This window comes from Antennarius striatus, chromosome 9, assembly GCF_040054535.1.
Source record: "Antennarius striatus isolate MH-2024 chromosome 9, ASM4005453v1, whole genome shotgun sequence".
In the NCBI taxonomy this organism is placed as follows: domain Eukaryota; kingdom Metazoa; phylum Chordata; class Actinopteri; order Lophiiformes; family Antennariidae; genus Antennarius; species Antennarius striatus.
In genome coordinates, this window is record NC_090784.1 from 14,615,188 (window position 1) to 14,638,495 (window position 23,308).

General features: G+C 41.8%; 3 protein-coding genes across 12 annotated transcripts in view; 1 reads left to right on the forward strand and 2 right to left on the reverse strand.

The window, feature by feature from the left end:
* The window catches only part of galnt1 (UDP-N-acetyl-alpha-D-galactosamine:polypeptide N-acetylgalactosaminyltransferase 1), a 45,162-nt gene extending 42,372 nt beyond the window's left edge, over positions 1–2,790 (forward strand). For all 6 annotated transcript variants that reach the window (XM_068323604.1, XM_068323605.1, XM_068323603.1 and 3 more), the window contains exons 13-14: positions 74–208; positions 710–2,790. In XM_068323604.1, the coding sequence (XP_068179705.1) occupies positions 74–208; positions 710–856 (282 nt within the window). In that variant the 3' untranslated portion in view covers positions 857–2,790. The remainder of the gene's footprint in view (positions 1–73; positions 209–709) is intronic.
* A 3,310-nt stretch (positions 2,791–6,100) lies between these two features.
* tmem245 (transmembrane protein 245) lies at positions 6,101–17,942 on the reverse strand. Of its 4 annotated transcripts, none has more exons than XM_068323597.1 (18): positions 17,267–17,942; positions 15,253–15,370; positions 14,534–14,629; positions 14,185–14,292; positions 13,696–13,899; positions 13,397–13,566; positions 12,841–12,864; positions 10,652–10,756; positions 10,497–10,579; positions 10,313–10,403; positions 10,139–10,237; positions 9,913–10,047; positions 9,538–9,660; positions 9,016–9,161; positions 8,822–8,922; positions 8,562–8,736; positions 7,925–8,119; positions 6,101–7,842 (listed from the first exon to the last, which is right to left on the reverse strand). In XM_068323597.1, the coding sequence occupies exons 1-18, from the start codon at positions 17,861–17,863 to the stop codon at positions 7,794–7,796; spliced, it is 2,619 nt and encodes an 872-aa protein (XP_068179698.1). In that variant the 5' UTR covers positions 17,864–17,942; the 3' UTR covers positions 6,101–7,793. The 4 variants fall into 4 exon arrangements, with proteins under 4 accessions (XP_068179698.1, XP_068179699.1, XP_068179700.1 ...); XM_068323598.1 differs by having other exon boundaries at positions 9,913–10,044; positions 17,267–17,941; XM_068323599.1 differs by lacking the exon at positions 12,841–12,864 and having other exon boundaries at positions 17,267–17,941.
* A 2,473-nt stretch (positions 17,943–20,415) lies between these two features.
* Positions 20,416–23,104, reverse strand: LOC137601425 (DOMON domain-containing protein FRRS1L). 2 transcript variants are annotated; one of them, XM_068323601.1, is made up of 5 exons: positions 22,606–23,104; positions 22,182–22,266; positions 21,897–22,035; positions 20,879–21,125; positions 20,416–20,793 (listed from the first exon to the last, which is right to left on the reverse strand). In XM_068323601.1, the coding sequence occupies exons 1-5, from the start codon at positions 22,796–22,798 to the stop codon at positions 20,621–20,623; spliced, it is 837 nt and encodes a 278-aa protein (XP_068179702.1). In that variant the 5' UTR covers positions 22,799–23,104; the 3' UTR covers positions 20,416–20,620. The 2 variants fall into 2 exon arrangements, with proteins under 2 accessions (XP_068179702.1, XP_068179703.1); XM_068323602.1 differs by having other exon boundaries at positions 20,613–20,793; positions 22,217–22,266.
* Between the last annotated feature and the right edge of the window lie 204 nt (positions 23,105–23,308).

The window sequence follows — 23,308 nt, forward strand, 5'->3', positions numbered from 1 at the left end:
GTTGAGTTAGAAAAGAGGAGAAAGGTGGAAAAGAATTGTATTGAAATGTTGAATCTGGTTTTATGACCGGCAGGTTTTTTCCTACACGGCTAATAAGGAAATCAGGACGGATGACTTGTGTCTGGATGTGTCCAAACTAAACGGACCCGTCATGATGCTGAAGTGTCATCACCTAAAAGGAAACCAGCTCTGGGAGTACGACCCCGTGGTAAGTGGAAGAGCTGGTGAAAATGTTATCGTGAATTTAAGGAAATTACTTTAAAGGTGTGGAAATCAAGTTGATTTAACAAAACTGTCAAAACCTGTTGACAAAACAACGGGTTTTGACTGTTTTCACCGTCAATTATAAATATATGTATATATTTATATATATATATAAATATATGTACACACACAAACACACACACACACACATATATATATAAATAATGAAGTCCCACATTTTGTCACACTGAATAATAAACCCAACATATTCCCAGTGTGCACACTGCACAGCAACATATTTAAGAGCAGCTGTCATGTCAGTTAGAGCCATATTTATTTCCTCAGCTTTAGCGTGATTTATCCTCGTTGACACATTATCCTTCTCAGTCACAGCATGCCTCCCTGACGGAGCTAAATTTACATGCCCCTTTGAATTAAAACCAGTTAAAAGCCTGATTTGTATCCCCTCACACACAGTCTCCCTTTGTGTTTGCCCGCCCTGCAGAAGCTCACCCTGATCCACGTCAACAGCAACCAGTGTCTGGACAAGGCCAGCGAGGAGGACAGCCAGGTGCCAAGCGTCAGAGACTGCACACACTCTCGCTCCCAACAGTGGCTACTACGCAACGTCACACTACCAGAGGTCTTCTGACCACGCTCCGACACACACACAAGCACACACTCTCACACGCAGCGGCCCGGAGAAAGCGGTCAACGAAACAGACAGAGTTTATCCAAATGGAGCACCGGGAAAGGAAAGACTTCCCACAAGGGGATTTGGGAAGAGCGGAGGACTGAGTGGAAGGTACTACCTCTGCCAGCGATCAACGGGTGGAGCATGGTGGACCCAGCTCACAGCAAGACGCCACAAAAGACTCCCTCCAGGAGACAGTGGCTGTTGTTTTACGTTAATTTTGTTGTTTTCCTAAAGAGATTTAATCCATGTGGAGTAACTCATCCCTGGCCGTGGATGTGAGACTAGCTTCTGGAGTCCAAATTCTGCACTCACAGCTTTCCTGGACGAAGAAGTCCAAACCTGAAATTATCACTTAACATTTACCAACTGCCTCTTATGAGAGCGTGTGTGCACTCATCATTTGTGTGTGTGTGTGTGTGCGTGTGTGTGTGCGTGCGTGCGTGCGTGCGTGTGTGTGTGTAGGCTGAGATGAACGTATACTTTGAGAGGAAAACTAAATTCCTTTTTTAATTTAATTTTTTTTAATGGATTATAAAAAGAACGCTCCAGTGAACTCTGATGAAGAAGCGTGTGTGTGTGTGTGTGTGCGTGCTTGTGTGCGTGTGTATGTGTGTTTGTGTTTTTGTTTCTATGTTTGTGTGTGTCTTTTATGTGTCATGTATGCTTGTGTCAAAGCCCCTCCTACCACCTCACAGAAATGTCTCCCTCTGGTGTTACTCCTCGGCATCACACCTTTCAGTTTTGCTCTTCTTCACTGAGGGATTTCCCAGGGACGGCACATTTAAACCCCATATGGACTGATCATGAGGCCTGCAGAGATCTAGATATATGGTGTTTATAATATCCTGAGGTTTGTATGTCCAGTTTTTACATACTTCTGTCTGTTTCTAGTCCTGTCAGAGTGCCACAGAGCAGCAGCCCTTATCTCTCTGTCTCTGTTGTATTTAAAGAAGTTTAACACAGAGCTAACACACACACACACACAGATACACAGAGGACGCATATTTTACTGATACTGCCTCTCTCATAAAGCATGTCATAGACACACTCATCCTATATACATGTAGGGAAAAGGCTACGCTGGTCTTGATTCTTAAATCCGTTTCCTCATATCCTCTTGACCTCTTAAAGAAACACTCCAAGGACTTCTTTGTGTGTCGATGGATGCATCATGTGTGAGTGTGCTGTACTAATCCCGGTCCATCAGCTCCCTCCTCACTGGAACAAACTGTTCTCCCATTCCCTTCCTGTTAGACAGCCAGAGCCTGTAGCGCAGACTGACAGCAGATCAGCATATAAAAGGGGGGAAAGATGCTTTTATTTTCTAAACTCGGTCTCAGCTCTCTGCTTAAGACATTTATCTACATTAGAAAAGGGACGTCAGGACCTGTCAGGAGACTTAATCAGGGACAGAGTCATTACAGAAAGCTGAACAAAGTGAATAATTGAGGATCAGGAAGAGTGTAGCAGCAGCAGACATATCTTAATCCGTAGCTTCATATCTCACTTTGCCAGCTCACCTGCAGGATTTCATGCTGGTATCTCAGCGAGCCAATTCCACATCATTGTGTCATTCTCATTTCAACCACTATCATGATCATCATCATGTCATTGTCTTCTTCGCAGCCGTGTGTCAGGAGAGACAATGTCATTAGGTTTGTAACCATTTCAGCTTCCTCCAGTGGAGGAGGGGTTTACGCATCAGACACATCACAGATTCATCTTTTGAACGTGGCAGTAAAGCGTGGGGGGGGGGTGTCCTTGACTGATTACATGCCTGAATGACTTTGTGATGAAGAGAGGGAACGATTCTTCTGATTTTGGGAAGGCTTCTACACTGAGCTGATCCAAATGTAGAAAATAAAGGAGGAAGAGTTTACAGAACACTGCATGAATGGATTTCTGCCTTTTTTTTCCTGCACATTTCTGCACATGTTTCACACGTGGGTTGATTTTCAGTCAAATCCCATTCCAGAATTTTAAAACAGCACATCAGTCAATATTTTTATACAAATAAGCCTTATTAAAGTTGAAAAACCAGCAGTTGGCTGTTCCCCACAGAACAATCCCGTGTGGGGTTATGATGGAGACAGTGATGTTTTGTGTAACCAAATATCTGAGTCATGACTCAATCTGTTCCTCTCTCCAAAGATTTAATTTCATTTTTTTAGGTTTTCTGTCTGTATTTGTTGACACTGCTACATTTCTGCATGCATTATCCCAGCAGAAAACTGAATCTGGCAGCCTGCTTGCACGCTGTTATCCCTCAGAGAACGGAACAAGAAGAAGCCATTTGAAAAGAACTTCACAGGAATTTGGTTTTCAGCAGACAGAGGAGAAATCAGGCCGAGTGTCATCTCCACCACATGGTTGTCATGTTTGAAATGTGAATGATGAGGCTCCCGTGGGTGTTAACCATGGTGATGTTTCATGTCCCCTACAGGACTGTAGAATCCAGACTCCCCCGTCTTCTTGATAAACATGACAGTGTAGTGAAGGCTTGTATGTCTCGTAGAGAGGGGATTATGTTACTCCTTGACTTGATGTGTTCAAATCGTTCGGATTAGACTAATGATGGAGACAACAGCGTTTTATCTTTAGTTATCATTTGTTTTCTCGATGCATCATCCATTTGATTAATAAGTTATTTGAATCTTACTGCAGCGTCTCATTGCACATTCCCTTTTAGCTAAAAAAAAAAAAAAGATGAATCAGACTCTCTGAGATGACTGGCTCTCACAGACTCAGTAGATATTCTTTAGGGCGAGATTCTCAATTAAGATTAATTTATCCTGTACACCCAAGAGAAGTCTGCAAGGAGACGTCTCACTCTTTTTCCTCCAGTAAATTAAGTTGCCAAGGAGAGACATAGCTTTGAGAGCTGGGGAGGATGACGCTGAAGGAAACCAGACTGCAGCCCAGGGCCATGGAAACACACTTGAATTTGGTTCACAGGAATAAAAGTAGTTTAATAAGATGGTATAGTATTTTATAGATGTGTGTTTGTGACGCCACCTTTAAATTTATTGGTAAGACATTTAGTCTGGTTGAATGTTTTCTGTTAACTGACATGAAACCAAAAAGCAAGAAAAGGAAATGACAGATTATAACAAAAAACAGCTCTTATTACTTTATAATATACATCTAGTATTACAGTACTGATAATATTTTATAACAGGAATCAAGATATTATTTCAGGGTGTTTTACTACATGAACAGATTGAATATAATCCTTATCTGGATTTTTTTCTGAACGTTAGATCCAGATTTTCTAATCCGTTCACCTGAACCTGAACCAGCAGCAGCTGAATGTAAAGCAGACTCTGGTGGTGAAATCTGCTTTTTGTGATATCTGATTTTTGTAGACAAAATGTCCACGTCATCTGGAAGCCAACAGATCAATACAGCTGGCAGATTGGATAACCTCTGATCAAAATCCAAACATTTCGTGATGGTAATGCAGGTCATTCAAGAAACCTCTAAGATCAGGTTTTTGTACCTAAATTTTTAAGATCATAAACTTCCTTTACTGGATGTGACAGACTAATTGAAACTTACTGCTTGTTGTTGGTCTGAACATCACTTATGCCTGCTGATTGTTTCAGTGGAGGCTTCATCGGAAAGGTGAGAAATTATTCATTCCATCTGTTGGAAGCCTCGAATACACATCGACAATCTGTAAAGCCTTCACAGAACAGATGAGAGCGTCTGACTCAAATCCCACAAACACTGAAAAAAGTTTGAACTGTGATGCAGAAAGGGAAGCTTGTGGACTTTGTTTCCCAGATCACCAGTATCCAACCTGCTCCCCAGACTAAGACAGTGAAATTTCTCTTATGACAAAACTCTTATCTACTGCACTTCATTTGAAAAGAGAATATTAACTTTCTACTCCTTTATAACTATTATATTTTTATATATTATTATATATTATCATAACTTATTATTATTATTATTATTATTATTATTATTATTATTACCAACAATAGATGGTGTCATCCGGGACATGTGACAGTGAAATCGACACTGTAACCGTGATCTGGAGCTAACATCTGTTAGCATCAGACCCTGCTACCTGGCGCGTGAATTTCCACACGTCATTGTCCTGGGTCCACCCTCTACACATCGGACTTCAAGCACAACTCGGATACCTGCCACATGCAGAAGTACTCCGATGACACTGCAATAGTGGCATGTGTCCGGGGGGGTGATGAGGGGGGGTACAGGGCATTGGTGGCTGACTTCGTGGAGTGGTGCCAACAGAACCAGCTCCAGCTCAACGTCTCCAAGACAAAGGAGATGGTTCTGGATTTGCACCCCCCTCTCCACAGCCGGTGATCATCAAATGCAGTGAGGTGGAGGTGGTAGAAAACTATAAGTACCTGGGACTGCAGCTAGACAGCAGACTGGACTGGTCACTCAACTCCAACTGTGTGTACAAGAAGGGGCAGAGCAGGATGTGCTTCCTAAGGAGGCTGGCCTCCTTCAACATCTGTCCTAAGCTCCTTCTCATGTTCTATCAGTCCGCAGTTTCTAGTGTGCTGTCAAATGCCAATGTGTGTTGGGGTGGGGGGGCCAGGAAAAGAGATATGGACCGTCTGAACAGACTCATCCGCAATGGTCGGGCTGAGCCTGGACTCTGTGGAGACGCTTCTGGAGAGCAGGACCATGTCTAAGTCAGAGCTATCATGAACAACACCAGCCACCCCCTACACACCACCTTCTCCCAGCAGAGGAGCACCTTCAGCGGCAGACTGCTGTCACACAGCGCCTCCACAGAGAGGCTGAGGTCCTCCTTCGTGACCCGTGCCATCAGGGGGAGCGATGACTCTCTCAGGAGGAGTGGGGGGGAAGTGGCGAGGTCAGCACGGGGTTGAATGGATTTTATTTAATTTCATACTGTTTATATTTTAGTTATAGTTTAATATATGTCCTGTTAATGCTACATGTGTCTGATAGTGTAGTGTATGTCTTGTGGTATGTCCTGTGACGTCAGTGGGGGTTTTTTCCTGGTTTTCCCCCAGCATTTATTCATTATGTAATTCCTGAGCAGTGGATATGTACAATTTCCTCCGGGATTAATAAAGTATCTATCTATCTATCTATCTATCTATCTATCTATCTATCTATCTATAGATCATCTTTAAAACAGAATTCAGACAAAACCCAAACAACTGAGGAGACATCTCATAAAGTGAGGACTGTTTAAATCACATTTATTGTGTCAGTGCATTTCAAGTAATAAAACCGAACCAAGGTAATTCTACAGTAATGTAGTTAAACAACATTGTTGTTCCAATAAACAGAACGGCCCTCCAGCTAACACTGTAGCCACATATAGTAAATGTGTCACATACAGTAAACATGTAGCACTTGTTTATTAAAGCTTCAGGTGATGTAAACTAGGTCATACTCTCTATAAAGAAAAGTGTTCCAGACATAGTCTAAGAAAGCAGATGAAGGGAATGAAAATATGGATAGTAGATTTGAGGAGTGAGGTTAAAAATGAAATATGACTTGATATTTACTAAACCTGGAAGATCACACAAGAATATTTGTCCATATCAATGTTTCCTGAGCATAAACATACTTTAATGGTATGAGCTAAGGAGGATGCATGCATGTAAATGTGCACTCAAAAAGATGAAGGGAAACGTAAATAATTAAAAATGCAAGAACAGAATCTCTTAGAAACTCCCAGAAAGCAGGACGTCTGTCCAACTAAAGCAGTCTTCATCACTCGAAACCAGCAGATCTTTTTGAAGAAGATGCTTTCTCTCATTCAACTGTGCTGATATCAGAATAGTCAGGATGAAGCCCAGCCTGGGCGAGCGAGGCTGTCAGACCAGAATTCTAGTGTTGTAACTCACTAAAACGTGAATGACTGAATAAAGTAAACTAAGTCTTGTTCATCTTAGAACAAACAAACTTTCACCACAAACTGACTGGAGCCTCCATGAGGAGAGAGGTAGGAAGTACAACAATTCCACAAGATACGAACATCTGACTTATGAGCAGTGGGATGTTCGTATCTCCGGGAATATCCGAATGTAGTTCCCCTTTCTGCCACAACTCCCCCTGAGCAGCAAAGCTCCGTGTATGCATCACCAACACTCATCGTCTCCCCCAGTTCGTTCCTGCAATTATAGATTGAAACTTAATATGCTGGCAGTGCCAAACTTATGAACACAATAGGTTCCGAGAGGCTGCTTGTAAGCTGAATTGTTCAAGTCATTATATATTCAATTTAAGTCTATAATTGCAAGAATAGACGAGGGAGATGGGTTTAGATTTCCCCCATGGAGATCAATGAAGTTGATACTTCTTCTAGAGATGCAGGTATGGAGAGGTGCTGCTCAGTGGGGTTGTGGCAGAAAGGAGAACTACGTATAACAACTCATGAACAAAGCAGCTTACGAACAGCCTCTTTGAATCTATTGTGTTTGTAAGTCGGGCCCTCTGCATAAATATTGCAGGAAGGAAATAAAGGGCTCTAGATATAAAACGCATGGTCTCACATGTCACTACAAGTTCATATTTAAATGGTGCAAAATCAATTCAGGCACTATGTCTTGAGAAATGGTGCAATTTGTTGTCGATATGCAGCTGGCTGTGAGCCCGGTGTGTCGATGTCGGTCCGTGTTTTGGATCAGGAATCTCACATCTGTAATGTCAGGGTCTTCAGCAGCTGCAGCCATTTTGCTTGGAGAAACAGTTCTGGTAAGCAGATGGCATTGTGGGTAATCATCCATTGCACCACCACTTCTTTTTGGTTCTGGGAGGACAACTTGTTCCAAGCTAGCGGACGCAAGGAGAAGCCTCAGGGAGGGGAGTGCTTCCCCCTCCCAGGAATGAGCCAATAGAAAGCCAGGTGACACACACACCTTTGCTCTCACTCACTGGTGTTCTTCAGGACAGTGGGGGTGGAGTCTGCGAATCCCCTGTGAGACAAGCAAAGACGTGTGATCACGTTTTCCTTCAGTTAAGTTGCTTTCCTGAGAGCTTCTACGATGCGATCTCTACCTGAGGGGGTGAAGCCCCCAGCTGGGCTGCACCGGTGTCGGAGCTGCAGAGCTGGGGCTCATCAGCATGGCGCTGTAGATGTTGGCCGCCACTACCAGGATGCACAGGAGGATGGGTCCAATGATGGCGCCCTCCAGACCCAGATAGTAGACCCCACCTGCCACCGCCAGGCCAGTCAGATACGGGTGACCACCCCTGAGACACAGAGAAAGGGAAACAGTGGAGAACATTAAAATCTTTACAGCAGCTTTGAGTTACTGAATTTTGGAATGAGAAAGCATCACTGCAGAGAAGTTTCAAATGTGTCTCTGATCTGAAGAGAAACAGTGAAAACTGTAATAGATAAATTGATCTGGTCTGGAGCAGAGCCCATAAGGCTTTTGGCACGAGGCGAGAGCAAAGACAAATAATCATTCAGGATATCTTAGAGTTTCCAATTTATTAATTTTACATGTCTGGTGGTAGGAGGGAGCAGGAAAACACAGAGAGAACTCCACACAGAAAAGTCCAGAGTGGATTTGATCCTAGACGCTGCGAGGAAACCCATAAACTAACCCATAAAATGACAACTCAATCTGAAATTTCTCACGACATACTACTAAAGCAGCCAAACAACGATAATGACACACATACGTACCCTGATATATCAGAGTAGATGGCTGTGTCTACAAAATACGTCGGCAGCAGATGGCAAATGAGCAGCAGCACCGCCATGACGCCTTCGCCCTGCACCAACCACAGGTCACACACCGCCGGCACCGCCGCCCAGTAGGTCCCAAGGAACGGCACCGCACCCAGGATGGCAGCCAGAGCTTCAGGCGGGGGACAGAAACAATGAGAAAACACCGACTGTGCAGGCATACAGCGACCCAATCTGTTGTGAATGTGATGACTCACCAGAGGGGATGAAGATGATGTTGATGCCAAAGACAGTGTGAGTGAGCCAAGTGTAGAGGCCGTAGAAGCCGGCCATTTTTAGGGAAGCATCAAACACCCCTCTTCAAAAGCAAAGCACACAAGGTCACAAATAATCTCCAACAAGGGTTACATTATTTAAAAATCACGTCACTCCTATGTGTTTGTGGAACTACCTGATAGCCTCCTCTACGGACTGGCCTATGATATTTGAGGAGGGTCCAGGTTGGGACAGGGGGGTCAAGCTGATGACCCACTTGACAGGTTTGTAGTATTCCCCACTGGAGCTCAGCAGGTAGAAAAGAGTGGTCAGAAAAATCACCTGGAAAACACGATGAGACAGCTTTTGTAGAACTAATCCAGATTATTCAACCTTTACTTTACGCTCGGAAAAACACAGACTCAGAAATCAACACACACACACACACACACACAAACATCAAAAAATGGCCCTTCAGAAATGTGGACTTATCAAGATTTGAGCGAAATATTTTATTAAAACCTGACTGTGGGGATTTTAATGCAAGGATTATATATAAATTACATATAACATGAATGCACGTTGTTAGGGAGTAGTAGTATGGACATATGTTGGTTTGAACACAACAGGACAACATATCTGGGCCAGGTAATTCCTCATAATTATAAACCACACACGTCATGTTGCTGGACGCACCGCAGGCATCAGTGTTTCATACCAGACTCAAGGCAAAGTTGAGCAGAGCCGTGCCGCTGTGGAACAAGACAGTGAAGAGAGTCGTTGTCGTGGAGATGAGAAGGCCGACGTTTCTGCTCATCACCACCCACAGAGACTCCAGGATCTAACAAACAAACAAGTAAAATGCACGTCATCTACAGGAAAACATGACAACCATCTGAGACGCACAGCTGATGATATGTCAAGGATTTATGACCCGCAGGCCAATCAGTGCAGAGCTGACAGATTGGAAAACACTCCTTTCGGCTGCAGCTAAATGTTCTTTAGCAAAGCCTTTCTGATGATACGTGTGACGTACATAAAGCAATGCAAATCTGAATCTTCTACAAACACAAACGGCTCACACACAACTCACAGACAGCAGAGTCTCGATATTTTCTTGCAGAAAGGAAGCAATGTCGTTCCAGTCCAGGATGTCCCCCAGCCAGCTGTTCTGTCTCTGCACCATCATCTTCTGCCCGCGCTGGCGTCCAGGTTGACTCATGTTCTGGTAAGTGTATGAAATATTTTGAGAATATTTTAAGAGAGCAAATCCAACAGAAAACAATGGACTTGTATAACCTCCATTGTCTTCACACTACCTTGACAAACCAGGAGTGGTAGAGTCGGTCCCAAAGTTCCAAAACCTGCTTCTCGATCACAGCCGTGTGGTTCACCTTGTCTCCTAAAATCTTATGAAGCTGCAACAAACCAGAAAAGATTCAGGAAACTGAACTATTCACTGGCAAAACTATATAGACAATAATTATTGATACCTTATGTGTTATCCATTCTCTACCATGTTGGTAAACATTAGTAGCAGCTGAATTCAGAGCTTTCTGCACCACCCGAGCCTCTGGAAGCCAACTAGGTGCATAAATAATAAAAGAAAGGGTGGTGTGAAACTTTAGAACCTTCCTAAGACAAAGCTACAAATAAATATGGATTAACATTTCATACTTCGCCCATTCTGGATGGTTTGACACCGTCTCGTTGATCAGGTTACTGGTTACGTCGATAATGTGAGCACTTTCATGGTGAACCTAGACATAGAAAAGTTCACATTCAAGATGTGTCAGTGCCTCTGAAATGTAGAGAGGAAATAAAATATTTACCATAGCGGTGAGCAGCAGAGCCATGAGCAGGGTCCCTGTGACGAGGAGAAAGATGATGAAGATGCTGATGATTTTATCCAGAGACTGCTCCAACCATATGATCATCTTTAGGCACAGACATGAAGAGACAGAAAAGGGGGAGAAAGAGAAAAGAGAGCAGAGGCAACGTCAGTTCTGAAGGTTCTGGAGGCATACAGTGATCAGACACCTGAGTCCATTCCACGTGAAGAAGCCATGTTGGATCATAAAGCTGCTGGTTTGGGTCTTGAGCGCAGTTGATACACCGACTGAGTGACTTAACAATCATGATATCTGTGCTCATGCATGCACACAACCCTGCACTTTACCATGGATACATGCATGTGGCAGCATCAGGGCTTTTGGTGGACGGCTTTTCTGTCAAACTCTTCTACTCTAAAACTGCTGCAAGCCTGTCCATCAGTTTCATCAGTTCACTGGTGAAACTCAGGGCTTTTAACCTGCACTAGCATCCAACTTCAAACAGCTTTGGTCTCCATTTGAATGCGTGTTAAAATTACCACAACCATGTGTTAAAATCAAATTACTGAAGTTAATGGAAGCTGAATGGAAGAGTTTTTATTAGTCAAACCTCCATCGTCTGAGGCGTAATCATTAGAAATTATGTTGATGGTGAAATTGGAACAATGCCCCCCCCCCGTGTCAAATAAACTGCTCAATATTCTAGATGAACACTGAGGTTTTTCCTCACTGTATGTACGAACGTGGGCTGACGTAGCATAAGAAATGTGGACACATAATCATATAACAACTAAGACCAGTCTGTTTAGTTCCCTATCGATCAGCTGCAGGACTCTGCTTTACAAGAGCAGCAACAAAAAATTCCCCATTATTTAAATATATTCTGATAATGTGAAGCCAAAAAAAAAAAAAAAAGAATGGGAGCCTGTGCTAATTCTTTTGAGCAATCACTGATTTGAAAACACAAAAAACGAAAATATTTTATGTTTTATTTCACCAATTTCACTGCTTTTTGCAAATATTTTCCAAATCTGAATGTTATACCAGAAAAATCTTTCAAGCAAATTGGAAAAGGGGAGCATTGTGGAACACTGTAAAAGTGGCTGGTTGGACAGAGATGAACTGGTGGATGATGGAGTCCTGATGGAATTTATAGGGAGCTTCCTGGAACAGCCGAGTCGTTCATAAACCAGAACTGCGCCATGTTCAGTGAAACACTTGATTTTTTTTTTTACCGCAGAAACGGTAAAATGATGGATGAGTTCAAACTACGCTTTTTAGATATCTCAAGATTGCATGACTTCCTAACAAAGTAACTCAACAGATAAATCAACCAGTCAGTTCATCTGTCTGTCATTTTCAACATGTCAGTCTTTAAAAACAGCTCAAAAATGCAATTTCCTTTATTTAAAAACAGGATACAAAGCTTTCTCAGCACAGATAACATAAGTTCTTATACTGACCTAATAAACTGGTAGAGCTTGCACTGCTTGAAGATGACAGTGAATACTAAAGGAAGTATCTGGTCTTATACTTCAGGATATCTACAGTATCGTCAGAGAGCCTATAAACTAGTAGGAATATCGTTTCAAGTAATCCAGTTAATGATTTCACATATTCATGATTCTCTATGGCATCAGTTCTTTCGGGCTTTGATTGCAACGCTTGTTGCTTACATAACTGGATCATTGTTTTTGATCATTTCAGAGGATGTAATAAAGGAATTATGGGGAAAATAGTAGAATATTTTGAGCCATATCTCTAAATTTGATCTTATGAGCTAGTCCGTAGAGCCCCCACCTTTCATAATAGCACCACAAAAAGAAGCTCTTCTTCATGTCGTCATACAGCTCAAATCACACAAGACAAAGCTGCTAAATAAATCAGAAATCAGTGAGGAAGAAACGAGCCAGGCTGGAGGACTAGAGTCCCGCCGCCCCGACCGTGGCTTCCTGTCAAAATAAAAGCAGGAAGCAGGAAGCAGTAGGAGGACAGATGTAGGACAGGATGAGAGGGTGATCACAGTAGGTGGGTAAGGTGCCAGTCCAAGTTACAACAAGGCGTGCTTACGCCTTTACACCCCCCACACAGACACACACACATTTCTTTACAGTGCTTTTCCAATCGTACACAACTCTACCAGTCTCTCTCTCTCTCTGTCTCAACACTCTGCTCCAACAAGTCATTACCTGCTTGTTAAGCCAATGCCAGAGCTTGGGGAGGAGACAAAGAGACATTGGGAAGATTATTTTTGAAAAGATCTATGCAGCAGTCATCACATGTTCCCGTGCAACAAGAACACAACCTCTCTGGATACAAGGCAGTGAGGAGTCAGGAGCATGGCAGGCAGGACTTAACCACGGATCATACAGGCGGTTTGGACTGAAAATATTGTGATGACACCCTTGGTAGTAGTTTGTTCCCAACATCAAGAAAAAGACATCACCTATAAGGCTTTTAATGTTCCTGCATGAACACTAAGAAAAAGCGCAGCTTCCTGCTGCTTCCGGACTCGACCCTGAGAACACTTGGGGTGAAACCTAACAGCTAAACTGTCAGAACTCAAGTGACCTGAGAGTCAGGTGGAAATTGTCTGTGAGATCCTCTCACAGACTTAGAATGAGCTCACAAACTTAGAATGAGCTGGAATCTTAAATATAGGTTTTGCTTTTTGTAGCTTCACTTGTTTTTGTGGGTGAGTACTGCCGGAGCCAACGGCGCCTGGAGATCAGTCAGAGATGTTACCTTCAGGTCGATACGCAGCAGGAACAGAGCCAAGCCTTTGATCGGTCCTGGCAGAAGAGCCTCTTCTCGCTCGCGTCCGAGCTTTTCCAGCACCGCCCACCACGAGCTGAGAGTCCGCTCTGCAAAGCTCTTCAGTCCAAAGTGGACCACCAGCCTCTTCAGCACCCACACTAAAGCATCAATGCAGCATTAGACTGAGCGGAGCGGATGTGACACAAAACATGGGAAAAGGGAGTGTGTGCATATCTGCATGTGCGAGTGTGCGAGTGTGCGTGTGTGCGTGTGTGTGTGTGTTTTACCAGCAACAGGAATAGGCAAAAGCTGCAGGATCCAGAGGTTGAGCCAGACCTGAACCAGCACAATGGCCCAGACCAGGAGAATAAAATAGATATCACTGGCTCTGTGAGAGCTCTTCTCTCTCTGGAAGAGGCCGGCTGGTAACGAACGAGGGCCCCGCGGGAACCCCGCTGTGGCAGGAAGCGGCTCCACAGATGGCACCCCATCTTAAAGGCATCAGGTTAGCAGAGAAGAACCAGAGAGAGAAAAGAAGGAACAAGAAGGATGTCGGTTTTGCCCACACTGCCAAACACCACGTCTCAGTTACTATATGAAACCATAGCAGAGGCATCTTGAGCTGCAGCTCCTCTACTGGTCTATAATAAATACTGACTATCTAAAATAATCCACACTGAATAAAATCTAAAAGCAATCGATCTAAACACTCATTCACTTTATATCTCATGGCAAGAAATCATGAAAAGCAAAGAGCTGAAAGCGAGTCCCCTCACCTTTAGCTGATTTTTCACTCGACTCACTCTTCAGCTGAAGGTTGCTACAGGAGATGGCCATGTAAATAGTGTTAGCTGCAAATGACAGAACCTGTCCTGACAGCTCTCCTGCAGAGGCGAAGACAGATTTAAAACAACAATGTTTGACTTCCACAAGGTAGAAGAACTGGTTCTGGCTATAACGAAATACACCAACCGTCGTCTGTCTCTAAACCCAACACAGTAGGTGTTATTAAATTCATGTAAAAATCAGGATCTGACCTCTATCATACACATGAATGCTCTGCATCAGTTCTAGTGACGGTGAATGTGTGTCAATGTGTGTGTGTGTGTGTTCATAAATGTTCACCTCTGCCAGGGATTGGTGGTTTCTCTTGGGAGCCCACAATGACCAGAGCAACCACAACCATGAATATGGGAACTCTCCAGGAGCCAGTCAGAGACACTGAGAACAGATCCATATGATCAATATATATACAGTATATATATGTATATGTTAATGTAGAAAACACACTGTTCTTATAATCAACATAATGACATATGGTTGTTTCTTAGCAGTTGTGTACATTCTGGTGCATCTTGACTGGGTTATCTGAAACATATTTAGATCTCTTACCTTAAACAAGATATGGGTGATATAATAAATGATATGATATTGATCATTTTGATCTATCATGTTATTATAAGTCTTTCTTGTCCACAATCATGTGATTAACCAGCTCCCAACTCAAACCTCTCTTTCAGAACACTGAGACGCTTTTACCATCCACTAAAAGTCAGCACCTGTTTTCGGCACGCCTTTAGCAAGTTAAAAATACAAATGACTTCCTCGTCTTACTCTGGAACACTACATGAACTTTAGCAGACTTGAATCTGCAGAAACAGGACCTTAACATCACTAGAAAAGCATTTCACCTCTTTACCATTGTAGAAACGTATTTCCAGATAGTATCTGCTAAGTTTGGATAAATTTCTCCAGGGATAAAGAAGGACGAAAAGAATGAAAATCCACCCAGCGTGTCTGAGCAGGAATAAGTGTTTATTTCCCTCCACTTCACACACACTCACCCATGTAGAGGAGCAGGATGCCCCAGACTGGAAGAGCCACAGCCCTCAGGTAGTGCTCGGTGTGGGGACTCCACTTGAAGCAAACCACCAAGAAGTAGCCCAGCAACACAGTGCACACCTGAGTAGCAAAGAAACAGAGAAGGGAAATGTGAAGATTTAAGTCACTGTAGAAGCTCCTGTAGATAAACCAGGGTGAAACACTTAGTTACAGCTCATTGTCTTCTATGCAGTGCATCAGTTTCATGTCATGATGTCTACATGTGTCATCCCTGTCTAATAACCCAATAACACATACATAACACATAAAATGAGTTTATGAAGTCACAGTCATTTTTAATTATTATTTAACTAGGAAAAAAATTTTTTTTTCATACTCAGAGTTTTTCTTGTGTAAATGTAAACTGGGACTATTTTCAATTCTTACACAAAACAAATATCTGAAGACAGCTCCATGGGCCATGGTTTTAATTAATCAATATAGCCTTAATCTTAATCAATAATAAAAACTGGTGAGTAGTCACAGCCCTAGTTTTATTACATGGCACATAACAACAAAACACATATTGTTGTACTGAACATTTTTAATTATTTGATGTGGTTTTGCAAACATTTACCGTATTGTGATATTAGAAAATTGTTCTTATATGTTATGAAATGTAACTAAGCCTGCTGGTGCATGAGATATTATAACAAAAAACAACCAGATAAAAGTTTAATAATAAATATCAAGATGTCCAAAGAGTCATTAAAATGTCATTAATGTGAATGTGATATGCCAGATTTAATCCACTGGTGTTCGTTTCAAAAACAATCAAGGCCCTGAAGGGATCAGATTGTTCTTTCCAGGCTACTCTGACGTCAGCTCATCACCAGACTGTTGAAAACAATCTGATGCTGTTTGGGAAAGCTAGCGTGAACCACTGTGGTGTCTTTGTCTGAAACCTGCTGGTCACAAAGACATCTTTCACTGTAATTCAATCATGCTCTCTATCCTATTTCTCAGTCTGTCTATGGAAGAACATTTAACGTAATTTGTATTGAGTCAAAGCTCAGCAGAATTCAAGGGCTCGAAGCTGCTTTTGGAATTATAATAAGGTTTTGATCAATCAAACCCTGAAATTGCAGGAAATAAGATCAGCTGAGGTACAAGTTTAGGCAATGAGGATAATGGAATTAAACCGTAAAAGATGTTCAAGAAATTGCATTTAATGCAGCTATTAGTCAATCTGCAGTATTTCCATTTGTTATATTTCACTGACTGATTGTTAATGAAATTATGCTTCCGTGATCAATTATATAATAATTTAAAATACTGTACCTAACAATAATAAAGGAACTTGTACGAATGAAAGGTTCCTGATTAATTTTATTTGAACCAAGGGCATTTACTGAAGTGGCAATAATCATTTTCTCTGCCATCTAGATCACAGATTATAATCATATATTAATCAATTAATGATTGATCTACAAAAGGTCAGATGTGATCCTGTTTGTTTGTATGTTTATGTCTGTGATTCCAAACACACACAAAAAGATTTTAATGAAATTGTTTGTATCAGGCCCTGAGGAGGAGAGCAGATGATCCCATGTTGAACCTTATCCAGAAAAACGTGTCGAACAAAGAGGTTTTGTTTTTGTTACCTTGACAAACTTATTTCAGTGAGGAGCCACGTGACAAACGTCATGGACACTCCCAGCCAATCACAGACAAGGACGGGGTCTAGCAGGACGTGTACATTTGTTAAAAGGAGGAGGTTTCCGCGTGCCATCCGACTCACTCCGGAACAGTGAACTTTAGGCACCGGATATTTATATGAGACTTATATTAAGGCAGTTCACTGTCTCATTACTGTATTGTTATTATTTTAATTATTATATTTTTTGTTGATCAACTGATCAATTAGTTTATATACAGAAAGAACAACAACAGCAGCAGAGAGTCGGTGAGCTGACAGCTGACCTTTGCAGCATCCACAGAGGGGCTTAATGTTGTAACCACAGAATGCTCACTTACCCACGCTGCGTGGAAACAGTCCAGCACGACCCCAATAACCCAACACACGTACTCCAGAATCATTTGTATGCCAGTGACGCTCCAGAACAGGTAGAGGAAGTAAACAAGTGGTGTCCCTGCCCCGATCACCAGCAGCACCGTGAGCCTCTCCAGCACCAGTTTGCCCATCGCCTCCACCCCATAGTTCACACACCGCAGCGGGACCAGGAGGGTCCCCAACACGATGGGGGTCCCGGTTTCCTGGAGGCTGCTCAGCCAAGAGCGGCCGAGCCGGGCCAGGGAGTGCTTGAACGGGTGGAGGAAAGTGCCGCAGAGCACTGCCCACAGCAGCGGGCGGAGGAACGCCTCCAGGATGAAGTAGACCAGGACGGTCGCTGCGCAGCAGATAGCCACAAAAATCATCGCCCCCATGTTGTAGAAGGCCTGTTTGATGTTCTTGTCAAACTTGAGGGACGAGGGTTGAGTTAGCAGCTGGCTCACCATCCCGACGGCCGGAGGTATGCTGTCAGAGAACGAAACGGTGTGGGGCCTCCCGGAGCGAGGGCTCTCCGGGGTGGAGGCGGCCGTAGGATCGCTAGGGTCCTCTTCGTCTGCCATGTTCGTCGGTTCCGCTGCCCGCCTACAGCGCGAGGGAGGAAAACTCGTGACGTAATGCCAACGAAATGACCACGGGCACTATGGGCAATGTAGTGTGGGCGGGAACAGACTTTTCTTTTCTTTTCTTTTCTTTTCTTTTCTTTTCTTTTCTTTTCTTTTCTTTTCTTTTCTTTTCTTTACTTTTCTTTTCTTTTTTATTTTATTTTATTTTATTTTATTTTATTTTATTTCTTTTCATAAAAATAACATTTTGTTTCGTATCACCTTACATTATTATTATTATTATTATTATTGTTGTTGTTGTTGTTGTTGTTGTTGTTGATGATAATAATAATAATAATAATAATATATTATTATTATTATTAATAATAATAATAATAAAAATAATAATAATAGGCTTAAAAACCTATTGCTTTTTTAAACCGATTTACAGATGAAACAATGATTTTGTCTGACTAATCCTGAAATGACTTAGTCTTTTCAGACTGTGCGTGTTCAGTTCCTGGTGGACAATGACGTCACAGTTCAACAGTTCATCAGCCTGGACGTGTGGGGTTGACTCAGGTTGTGTCAGTGTCAACATCCTCTAGAGAGCAGCGACTCACCCTCCCCACAGAGGGATTTTACTACCAGTTGTTAGTTAAACAGTAATTATTGATGCTGTAAAACAAGCCCATTTGTCATCTGACAAATTCATTGGTGTTTTTTTAGTTGTTTTGTTGTGTCTCTTTGAATTTGTTACTGATTAAAGTCAGATAATCATATAAAGTACATGAGTTACTAAATAGAGACAGTTATTTTTCTGTTATAGCACCATCTGAGGACACATTTCTAAGTTTATCAAGTAGACTATTTAAATTGATTAGGATTTCATGAAGTACCTAGGTGCCTCTCAGTGGTGGAAAAACTTTGGCAGCAGAAGAACTGATAAAATTCTATTATCACATTGTTTTTTTAACTGTTTAACTAAGAGTATGTGACTGAAACACTCATTAAAATAACTGCTTGCAGATCATTTAATCTACTAGGATTAGAATACTAACATGACAAAACATCTGTTTTAACCACAACAACACACATTTTCATGAAAGGGTATAGTAGCATTAAAAAAAATGTGTCCTGAGAAGTCAGTGTTACGCCTTTTAAAACAAGTGTGAAATACAGTGCATTAAATGTTATTTTTGTTTGATCATACATTTAAAAGATTTTCCCGGAGGAGAGATCGACATGTAAATGTTTTTTTTTTTAATGGATTAGATGGATTCGATGGATTTCCAAAAAAAAAAAGAAAAAGAATTTTGTTGTTGGAGGAGTCCCTGATCATTAGAACTAAAGAATTTTTTCAGACATGACTTCTACCAAAAAATCTTGAAAAATAATAAAATAAAATACACATACCATAGTAAAACAATTCTAACATGTGTGCAATCAAAAAAACTACATAAATAATTGTAATTGTTTTTTATTACAGAAAAAAATCATTTCCCATCTCAATACATATTCTTGGCTGACCATCAGTAATTGCACAGTATGGTCTTTGTTTCATTCTTTAAAAGGTTAATTGTGATTAACTGAGTAGGAGATACTTTGAAATATATAAAACAAGCTAAAAAAAATCACAACAAATCACAAGAGAAAATAAATTTAATCCTACTTCAAACTTCAGTTTGCTACGGTTCTATGTGTTATTGCTTACTTCAGACTACAGTAAGTCAATCAAGTCTCTCCTTTTCCCTGTTCAATTGTGGCACTGTGCAACAGCCTTGAAAAACAATCCCAACAACCATTGTGGTCAAGAAAAAAGGAAAAAAATGGAAGTAAAAAAAAAGCCGGTTTAGCCAAATGTTTCTTAGTTTAACATCGTTTTTATACAGGTGTAGGCATGATGGAAGCTGGTGAAACAGGGTATTCCAGATGTCCATCTCCCCTGCAACACAGAATATTCCAAGACTTCCAGGTCAGGGGGAAAGGCATCCACTGAAGCAAATCGGACATCAAGTTAGGACACCTTCCTGAAAGCTCCCATCAGAGGTTTTCCAGGCATGTCCACTGTAATTAGACCCCAGAGTGGATGCAAAAATGACTCGAGTCCCTTCAAACCCTACATTCCATAGCTCATGAAAATATGCATATTCATATGTCATGTGCATATGAGTATGTTTGAAGTCAGAATCTGTAGTTGGGAACAGTATGAGTCACTGAACGAAGAGCTAATTTAATTTTGGTTTGTCAAAAGAGCCGGAAGACTATGTCCAAACAAACAAGTTGCTTCCTCTGTTTGCAGAAAGCCTTTAAGCTTCATCCAGGATCAACAGGAAGTGCTGTTTTCTCATTCCAAAGGAACAGTGGGATTTGTAACCATTCCCAGATTTCCTGGTGCATGCAGTATTCAAATATATGTTGTATTTAGTCTCTACAAAGTATAGTCCTCACATTTTAAATACTTACAAGTTAATAAGAATACAGAAAATAAATTACATTTTGTACTATAACATTACTCTCTTATCAGATGTTTACTTTTGTACTGACACCAGTACTACAGCATAGGTTTAATATTTTGTCAAGGCCCTGTGTGAGCTCAGAGTAAAGATTTAAATATCTATTCTTTATTGTATTGATATATCTAATACGGTGTCTGTTTGTACAAAGCAAACACTTGATTGTGGCTTAAGAAAAAAAATTGCAACTCATTTTTATTGCTGTTTCATCTTCACTCCTCTGGTTTTCCTTGTGTCATGTACTACACTGGATGCTTTATTATGGTGTTCCCATTAGTAAATAGAAAGTGAGAGCTACAATGAGCAGTAAGCAGAGAGGGGAGTTGAAGGTCTGGTAGGCTGTAGAGGGCATGAAGATGTCCTCGTACTTGTAGATACTGATCATGTGATCACTGACTGGCGGATTGTCGATGTCATGCCTCGTGATGGAGCCTGTTGGAAAATATAAGACAAAAAAAGACGCCATGAAAGACCAAAAAAGAGGAAGGAGACTTTATGCTCAGGCTTTATCAATCACCTTGTATAGCAGGTCCCCATGCAAACAGGTAATACCATGACAGATGCAAGTCCACAAGGGTTTCTTCTCTGGGGACGTACAAAGGCCGTTTGAAACGACAGGTTACCCGGTTGTTCTCAAAAATGCCCTCTTCGTCTCGAGCAGGGTTCCTCTTTATTTCCTTTGCCCACTGGCCAACATTGTAGAAGTGATGAATCCGCACACGTCCATTATCATCATGAACGCAGCCCATAACGTCATCTCCTCCCTGATGACATACAGAGGAGTAAAGTCCTTTTTTTCACTGTGATATTAAGTTCTTGAAAAAAGATATTGACGAAAAAGATATTGACGAAGATATTTGGTGGAGTAACAAATGAACGGACGAATGAACGGACGAATGAACGGACGAAGGAACGGACAAACACACGAACACTGAAAATTACAATACATCACCGCTTTGAAGCAGGATGTAATAACTAACAAACAGTGATTCATTTTAATGTCAGCTCAAAGCTCATTCTTTTGAGAAGCATCGACAATTTTTTGAAAGGCTGTGAATTGATAGCTTAAAACTATCAAATAATACAACTTCATAGGGACAAGCATGGAAAATAGAGAATAAATAATAGACCTTGTTTAATTGTCCATCCTCAGTCATGACACTAAATATTTGATTGTATTTATAATGTCTGTAAATGCTGCCTGGCAAAATAGTTCCACAAATGAGTTTTTTAAAATTCTTCAAGAACACATATATTGTGAAATAATGAATAAAGTATCTTTTACATCCTTTTAATAATTATATGTAGTGAAAATGTAACATTTCTGCGTTAACTCTTTTGTCTTAAGACCCTCACCACAGTTTATAGCTCAGTATAAACACCAACTCTGACCAGTTCGACAAAGACAAATTTTTCCTTCTCATATTATTACATGTGAAAGATTACTAAGTGCTTCCATTTATCTTCATACATATTCTGAAAGAAGTGTTTGATATTCATATAATTCAGGTGTCAACAGTCAAAGAGCTGCTCACCATCTTCTTGTCAGAGGAGAAGCCTACTGCAACCCAGCCGTCTGTATCTGAGCTCATCTCGTACTCCACATCCGTCCCAATGCGACGATAACTCAGGAAGTAATCACATGTCTCTGCGTCACAACCTGGCTTCCCATACCTGTTCACATGATAAGTAAATAGATAGGTTAAAAACATTCATAATACAGTAATCTAGATTTCAATAATGCCTAAAATAAAATGGCCTGGGGCAATGCAGATGTTTGGTTGCTTCGTTGCTGGCACAATAATAATTCTAACTCTAACCTTATGCATCCTTTGGATATTCCACAGTCGCTGACCTTGATCCTGGCAAAAGGGTCCACTGGTGGAGCTGTGGGAAAGGGATATCCTGCAAGATGCAAAAACAGCAGGTGTCTGTTGGATCCAGACAAAAATAACCAATGTTCTCAAGACCACTACAGGCCCGACATCTGGGGAGGCAATCCGCAGTGTGTGTGTGTGTGTGGGGGGGGGGGGGCAGCTACCACGGGGAGCTGGCCTGGGTGCTGAAAGGCGTTCTAAGGGGGACCTGGGCTGCCTTCCACATACATGATCCACTCATGTTCAGGTTCTGACCATTGGTTCTGATTGGTTTTCATGCTTAATCTTCAGCTGTTCCAAGTTTGTTTGTTGCCTAAAAGCCGAACGAAAATCCACACGTCATTACCACAAACTATGAGACCCTTACCGTCATCGGACAGGTACTTGGACTCCAGGAACTCGGAGGCGAACGTGCTGTAGGAGTCCTTGTGCGGCTCTTGGTGCCCCGGCTCTCCGTGCTCTCCATGTCCGGACCGGAGCGCTCCTTCATCGGTGGGGCTCGGCGCGACCCCCCACCATCCGCAGTGGATCACAAGCACCAACACCCGCAGGGGAATCATGACCAGATAAATTCAGCAACCGGCAACTGATTAATGAAACGACTAGACCAAAGTGTAATCAAATGGATACGTCATTATGACTTGATTTTCGGTATTTTCGCAGCAGCGGTGATATCATCTCCGCATCCTAATTGCTCGTTTGGCTGTTTAATGGCGGGGCTGATCGAGCCCCCACGACTCTGTGAGTAATCGGCTAATCAAACCCAAAATTAGCCAGATTAGTAGCCTTACAATTTAATCAGATAAACTCGATCATAATCCTCTTTGGAATCCAAACCTAGATGCTTGCCTGAGTAACTAATCTTCATATATTTTCAGCGGGTGTCCCGGATGAGGGAAATGGTTTCGCCCGGCATCGCTTCTTTCCCTCAGCCAGAGGAACGTCCAATCAGAAGCCGCTGCGCGCTGCCGTCAGGACCAATCAATCGAGCGTTCGCCCCAAAATCATAGACGGATTGATGATTTCAAAACTCTATTATGAGCTAAACTCTAAATTACATTTTATGCAAT

Bases quoted from the DNA above. Each gene is read 5' to 3' on its own strand.
- tmem245 (XM_068323597.1), bottom strand. From the start codon at position 17,863: ATGGCAGACGAAGAGGACCCTAGCGATCCTACGGCCGCCTCCACCCCG. The intron at 13,567-13,695 runs GTAAAACACACA...TTGATGCTTTAG, and splicing joins TTTGCCTATTCCTGTTGCTG to TGTGGGTGCTGAAGAGGCTG. The intron at 7,843-7,924 runs GTAGAGATCGCA...CTTGTCTCACAG, and splicing joins TGGGGGCTTCACCCCCTCAG to GGGATTCGCAGACTCCACCC.
- LOC137601425 (XM_068323601.1), bottom strand. From the start codon at position 22,798: ATGATTCCCCTGCGGGTGTTGGTGCTTGTGATCCACTGCGGATGGTGG. The intron at 21,126-21,896 runs GTGAGCAGCTCT...GTATGTCATCAG, and splicing joins TCTCCTCTGACAAGAAGATG to GGAGGAGATGACGTTATGGG. The intron at 20,794-20,878 runs GTGATTGATAAA...ATTTTCCAACAG, and splicing joins ATGGGGACCTGCTATACAAG to GCTCCATCACGAGGCATGAC.